This window comes from Elephantulus edwardii, unplaced genomic scaffold (assembly GCF_000299155.1).
Source record: "Elephantulus edwardii isolate Elephantulus edwardi_28Jun2011 unplaced genomic scaffold, EleEdw1.0 scaffold00196, whole genome shotgun sequence".
NCBI classification, from domain to species: domain Eukaryota; kingdom Metazoa; phylum Chordata; class Mammalia; order Macroscelidea; family Macroscelididae; genus Elephantulus; species Elephantulus edwardii.
The window spans coordinates 347,401-354,966 of record NW_006399946.1 but is presented as its reverse complement, the minus strand read 5'-3'; the positions used below and the strand labels follow the sequence as shown (position 1 = coordinate 354,966).

Below are 7,566 nucleotides of genomic sequence, written 5' to 3'. Positions count from 1 at the left end.
TGCAAAGACCATGGCATGCATCAGGCACACTTTAGTCTCCAGAGTGACCAACATTGCTCTTCAGTACTTTGGAGAGGGCCTTAACAGCAGACTTTCCAATTGCAATATGTCTTTTGATTTCCTGGCTGCTGGTGCCAAGAGTGTTGACTGTGGAGCCAAGCAAACTGAAACTGTTAACTATCTCAATTTCTTCACCATCCATTATGATGCTGCCAATTGGCCTAGTGGTGAGAATCTTTGTTTTCTTGATATTGAGCCTCAATCCATACTGAAGACTGCAATCCCTGACCTTCCCCAGCAAGAGCTTCAGGTCCTCTTCAGTTTCAGCAAGCAGGGCTGTGTCATCTGCATAATGCAGATTGTTGATGAGTCTTCCTCCAATCCTGATGCCACATTTCTCCTCATAGAGCCCAGCCTCCCAGATAACCACTTAGGTTTGCATATATACTGTTAATTGAATTGAGAGAATTCTTTTCAATTAATATTTTGTTGTTATTATTAAGTGCCATCAAGTTATACACAACTCATAGTGACCTTATGAACAACAGACTTAAACACTTGTATAACTTTCATCATTTCTCCAAGTTCATAGAGTTTCCAGAGGCAAGCTATTTCGGAGTGGATGCCACTCCTGCTTCCAAGCTTGTTGGGGAGCTCCACCAAACACTGTCCACCATGGGTAATCATTATCATATTTGACACATCAGTGTCACAGTGTTTAGCATCACAGCCAGAGTTACTGCTATAGCAGAGTTACTGCTATACAGCAAATGGACAGACCAGTGCTATACCACTTACAAAAATGTTTAACCGAAAACAATTAAAACCAGGCCTAAGGGCTGCAGATTAAAATCACACTCCTTTGGCTGGGTAGCATAACCTTTTACCCACTAGGCCAATAGAGCTCTCTCATTGTTGTTGTTGTTCGGTGGCCATCGAGTCATAGACAACTCATAGTGACCCTATGAATGGAAGACTTGAACACTTATATAACTTTCATCATTGTGTTTTAGTTATGAAGTGTAGAGGACCAAAGAATGTAAACGACTGCATCCTTACAATATGGCTGTGTGTCTTGCACACAGAAGGTGTCTTCAGAAAGAAGATTGTAAGCAGATCTCACAAGGGGCTCTGAGAAGGAAGATTGCAAGCAGTTCTCATACATCTTTAGACTCTGATTTTCATTCTTATTCCTGCTTTTGATAAGGTTGTTGGAAGATGAGAGAAAGCACAGTTTATGAATACAAAGAGGTCTTGGTTGAATGTACCTATGTACCTAGCCCATCCAAGCCCTATGGTAATCTTAATGTTTCTACTTGTACCTGGCCCACCTAGGCTCTATGATGTAACCCTTAAAGTTTCTATTTCCCTGTGAACCATCTCTTTGTTTCTAAAAGGTATAAATAAAGATGGCACAGCTGCTGGCGGGGGGGCGGGGCGGGGGGTGCAGTCCTATCCTGTCTAGCTACAGCAGTCCTGTTTTGTCTCTGTTGTTTGCCTCTTGTGTCCTTATTTATTAATTTCTTCCAGGCATAATTTCCCCCAGAGAAACAGAATAAGTGGTCCCCAACAATGAAGAGGTATCGGATATTAAAAAAATAAAAATAAATCTGGCTCTCTGCTCCTCGTCGATCCAGATGGCCCTCTCTTCTTGTGCAGCCTCAGCCGCATCCCTGAGACACAATGGTGAAGGTCAGAGTAAACGGATTTGGATGCCTGGTCACCAGGGATGGTTTTCACTCTGGCAAAGTGGATATTGTCACCATCAATGATCCCTTCATTGACCTCAACTACATGGTCTATATGTTCCAATATGATTCCACCCATGGCAAGTTCAACAGCACTGTCAAGGCTGAGAATGGGAAGCTGGTCATCAATGGGAAAGTTATCACTATCTTCCAGGAGCGAGATCCCACCACCATCAAGTGGGCTGATGCTGGTGCTGAGTATGTTGTGGAGTCCACTGGTGTCTTCACAACCTTGGAGAAGGCTGGGGCTCACTTGAAGGGTGGGGCCAAATGGGTGATCATATCTGCTCCTTCTGCCAATGCCCCCATGTTTGTGATGGGCGTGAACCATGAAAAATATGACAACTCCCTCAAGATTGTCAGCAATGCCTCCTGCACCACCAACTGCTTGGCTCCCCTGGCCAAGGTCATCCATGACAACTTCGGCATTGTAGAGGGACTCATGACCACAGTCCATGCCATCACTGCCACCCAGAGGACTGTGGATGGGCCCTCTGGAAAGCTATGGCGTGATGGCCATGGAGCTGCCCAGAACATCATCCCTGCATCTACTGGCACTGCCAAGGCCGTGAGCAAGGTCATCCCTGAACTGAATGGGAAACTTACCAACATGGCTTTCTGTGTTCCCACCCCCAAAGTGTCAGTTGTGGACCTGATCTGCCGTCTGGAGAAAGCTGCCAAATACGATGACATCAAGAAAGTAGTAAAGCAGGCATCAGAAGGGCTCCTCAAGGGCATACTGGAATACACTGAAGACCAGGTTGTCTCCTGTGACTTTAACAGTGACACCCACTCTTCCATCTTTGATGCTGGGGCTGGCATTGTCCTGAACGACCATTTTGTCAAACTCATTTCTTGGTATGACAATGAATTTGGCTACGGCAACTGGGTGGTTGACCTGATGGTTCACATGGCCTCCAAAGAATAAGATCCCCTTGGACCACCAGCCCCAGCAATAGCACTAGAAGAGAGAGAGAGAGAAACCCTCAGCTGCTGGGGAGTCCTTGCACCAACTTGATCCTCCCACACACTGAGAATCTCACATCCTTGACACAAGTTTCCATCAAATCTCCCTGAGAAAGGGGAGGGGCTTGGAGAGCCCATCTTATCTTATACCATCAATTAAAGTACACTGTACTCAGAAAAAAAAATCCTCGGGAGAGAGTGATGCACACAGAGGGAGCAGGACAGATGGAATTTGAGTGAGAACTTTTATTAAAATAATTATTTTGGGAGCCATGGGAGCAGCATGCCTTAGTGGGGAGCAGCATGCCTTAGTGGGGAGCAGCATGCCTCAGCCGAAAGCGGCATGTCTCAGAGTGAAGCAGCATGTGCTGGAGGGGAGCAGTGAGCCTTGGCAGGGAGCAGTGAGCCTCAGCTTGAAGCAATGAGCCTTGACGTGGGGCAGTGAGCCATGGTGGTATCCACCCACCAGGAATAAGCAGGATAGAGGGAATTTGAGTGAGGTACTTAGGGGATGGGATCACTACTGATTGCTGGACCACTTGGTAACCTTTCACCTTAAGAAGGAGGAAGTAAGACAGCTGGAGCTCGACTGGAGTGGTTAACTCAGTTCTCAAAGGAAAAACCAGTTTCCTGGTTTTCCATTCAGGTCCCCACAAATGCTAACCCCCATGCATGTGTCTGTGTGTGCCTCTTTCTCCAGCCCCTGCATTCATCTGTGCATGTGCCCACCCAGCATGCATCTATGTGCACACCTGCCCCACCCTCTTCTAGAACAGTGACTTCAGGTCAAGAACCTACTATCCCCTCAGGCATGAAAAAGTCTACTACAGCAATGTCACCAAAGAAGCAAGCTACCTCACACCCTACACAAGCCCCAATTAAGATATCACCCCCCCCAAAAGTGACATAGAGCCAATGGACTTCCTGAAGCCAAAAAGTCTGATGGAACTTTCTGACACAAAATTTAAAGGAACAATGATTGAATATTTTCAATGGGTGAAAGACAAACTTGAAGAATTACAGGAAACTTCAAGAAAAAGCCAAGAAGAGCTTTAAAAATGCAGATAAAACAAATGAGGTATTGGAGGGTCTGGAAAAACAAGAAACCACAATCCAAAATATAAGGTCCAATGTTTCAGATGCTGTCAATATGATGGAGTGATTAATGAACAAAGTAAAGAGATGGAACACAGAATCAGTTAAATAGAAGATAGAATTGTCACCACTGAACTGCTAGAACAAAAAGCAGCATAAAAAATGAAGGGAAAAGAAGAAAACCTAAGAATAATGTGGGACACCATCAAGGGAAATAACATGCATGTCATTGCAATCCCAGAATTGGAAGAAGCAAGTAAAGGCACAGAAAAAAGTTGTGGAAGAATCACTAGATGAAAACTTCCCAGACATAATGAAGAATGGGAGAATATATATTCAAGAGCTGAGCAAGACCATATAGAATAGACCACAAAAGAAAAATACCAAAGCATATCATAGTAAAATTTGCCAGAACCAAAGATAAGGAGAGAATTCTGCAAGCAGTGAAGAAGAAACAAAGAGTAACCTACAAGTGAGAGCAGATAAGGTTAACTGCTAATTTCTAAGCAGAAACCATGTGAGCAAGAAGACAGTAGAAGGACTTATACCAAATATTCAAAGAACACAACTGTCAATCAAGAATACTGTACCCAGCAAAACTGACCATCACATATGAAGGAGAGATCAAGATATTTCCAGAAAAAAAAATAACCTAAGGGAGTTTGTAAAGACAAGAACAGCATTTCAGGAAACATTGAGAGACATCCTTTTGACAGAGGTGCCACAGAGAGCAGGAAGGACCAAAGTAACCAAGAACAACATGGAAAAAAAATTCAACAAAATGATAGCAATAAAACTTTGCTTTTCAATAATCACATTGAATGTGAATGGTTTGAATGCACCACTGAAGAGAAAAAGAGTAGCAGATTGGATAAACAAAATCCATCAATATGCTGTATAAAGAGACACACCTGAAAAACGAAGATAAAGAAAGACTAAAATTAAAAGGGTGGGGAAAAATACATCAAGGAAATCGCAACCAGAAAAAACAGGAGTAGTAATATTAATTTCTAACAAAATAGATTTCAATGCAAAAACCATCACAAAGGACAAGGAAGGTCACTACATAATGCTTAAAGTGTCAATAGAACAAGAGGACATAACCATAATAAATATCTATGCACCATATGAGAGACCTGAAAAATATATACAACAAATATTAACAAAATGTAAAAAGGAAATGGACAACACTACTATAGTAGTTGGAGACGTAAATACACCACTCTCAAGAAAAGAAAACTACCAGAAAGAAACTCATCAAAGATGCTGAAGAATTAAACCACACAATAAGCCAACTCAGTCTCATAGATAATTATAGGCTAATGCACTCCAAAAAGCACAGTACACCTTCTTCCACAATGTGCATGCAACATTCTCCAGAAGAGATCATATTTTAGGCCATAAGGCAAGCATCAATAAATTTAAAAACATAGAAATTACACAAAGCATTGTCTCAGACCACAATGCTACAAAATTAGATATTAATAACAAGAAGATAAAGGAGAAAAACTCCCATACATTTGGAAACTGAACATTTTGCTCAAACATGAGTGGGTCCTACAAGAAATAAAAAATGAAATTAAAAAGTTTCTTGAAACAAATGACAATGAAAACATCACTTACCAAAACCTCTGGAAAACAGCCAAAGCAGTAATCAGAGGTCAATTTATAGCAATAAGTAAACACACCAAAGGCAGGGGAAAAATGACTATTGACTCTCTAACCCAACATCTCCAGCAAATATAAAAAGAACAGTAAGAAAACCCGACACCCTCTTAAAAACCTGAAATTATAAAAATTAGAGCAGAAATAAATGAAATAAAAAACATAAAAACAATTGCAACCATCAACAAAACGAGGAGTTGGTTCTTTTAAAAGGTGAATAATATTGACAAACCACTAGCAAAACTAACAAAGGAAAAGAAAGAAAAGACACAAATAATCTGAATAAGAGATGAAACGGGTAAAGTCACAACAGAACCAACCAAAATAAAAAGCTAAATTGGACTAGTATGAAAAAACTATAGTCAAACAAATATGAAAACCTTGAAGAAATGGACAAATACTTGGAAATGTACAACGTACCTAAACTGACACAAACCAAAACTGAACAGATGAATTACAAAAGAAGAAATTATAAAGTTAATAAAACAACGTCCAGCCAAAAAAGCCAAAAAACCAGGTGGTTTTACAAGTAAATTTTATCAAACATTCAGAGAAGAACTGTCACCTATTCTACATAAACAATTTCAGAAAATAGAAAAAGACGGAATTCTCCCAGACTCATTCTATGAAGCAAACATGTCCTTGATATCAAAACCATGTTAAGATACCACCAAGATAGAAAACTATAGGCCAATATCTCTCATGAACATAGATGTGAATCCTGAGTAAAATCCTGGCCAATAGAATCTAATGATACATCAAAAAAATAATTCACCATGACCAAGTGGGATTCATAACTGGTATGCAATGGTTCAACATAAGAATTGTTTAACATAAGAAGAACAATCATTATTTTTGTAGCTCTTTGCACATTTTAAAGAGCTTTCCTATACTTTCACATGTTTCATATTCCCACTAGTCCCGTGAAGTTGATGTAATTAATGTCATTCCTATTTTACAGAAAAAGTAATGTCAGAAACATACATAATGTTGAGAAACATACACTTAAATATTGGAGTCACTGTTCCCTCACCTCATGCTCTTACACTAAAATCACAGGTTATACAGATAAAGAGTGCCCATTATTATAATTTGATAGTAAGATGATTTAAGCATTTTTGTTTTGCTTTGTTTCCTGATTTTTCCTTTCTAAACTAAAATTTTAGGGGAAACTGTTTGAGATGTTTAAATTTTGTAAGAAAATAAAACCTAACCATACTTTCTGTACTAGAGGAAAAACTACTCCTATTTATTTCTGTAAGATCACCAACTAAATAAATCTTTTAGTGGAAAATGAAAAAAAAATCAATGCTATTCATCACATAAACAAAGCAAAGAACTGCATGATCCTACCAATTGATGCAGAAAAGGCCTTTGACAAAATCCAACACCCTTTCCTGATTTAACTCAACAAAATAGGATTAGATGGGAATTTCCTCAACATAGTAAAAAGTATATATGCAAACCTGAGAGCCAACATTGGTCTCAATGAAAAGAGATTAAAGGCTTTCCTTTTGAGTACAAGAACTAGGCAAGGATGCCCACTATCACCTCTCCTATTCAATATTGTTTTGGAAGTCTTAGTGGTAGCAATAAGACAAGAGAAAGAATTGGCAAATTAGCAAAGAGGAGGTAAAATTATCTCTCTGGGAGAACTCCGCCCAGCGCCAGACAGGAGAACTCCACCCGCCACCAGACGAGAGAACTCCACTGCCAGACAGGGCTCCGCTGTCAGACAGGCTGGGAAGAGACCCGGGAAGAGCAACAGTCAGCCACCCACTGCAGAACTCCAGAGGAGCAAAGACTGTGAGACCCCAGAGGAGCGAAGACTACCTGCCACTGTGTGACTCTCCCCCCTGCAGCCTGCACCTGTGTGACCCCCAACACACAGGGTGCTGCTGCATAAACCCCCAGCAGCAGCCAAGCCCTGCCCCCACCTTTTGGTGATAGTCTCCAAGCCCGGTGCTCCATACCCCCCTAATCCCTTGCTTTCCTCCCCTTCCCCTGCCCCCCCTGTGGGTCCACAACCATGCACCTCAGCCCCCACCACAGCCCTGTCACCTCAGGGCACCACCGCGGATCCAGCCATCAC

The 7,566-nt window shown here is 41.3% G+C and overlaps 1 protein-coding gene across 1 annotated transcript; it reads left to right on the top strand.

Annotated features, from left to right (window-relative positions):
* The first annotated feature begins 1,683 nt into the window (after nt 1-1,683).
* On the top strand, nt 1,684-2,676 carry LOC102847530 (glyceraldehyde-3-phosphate dehydrogenase-like). The gene has a single exon (XM_006897008.1). The coding sequence runs from the start codon at nt 1,684-1,686 to the stop codon at nt 2,674-2,676; it is 993 nt and encodes a 330-aa protein (XP_006897070.1).
* Nucleotides 2,677-7,566: the final 4,890 nt, after the last annotated feature.

Bases quoted from the DNA above. Each gene is read 5' to 3' on its own strand.
- LOC102847530 (XM_006897008.1), top strand. From the start codon at position 1,684: ATGGTGAAGGTCAGAGTAAACGGATTTGGATGCCTGGTCACCAGGGAT.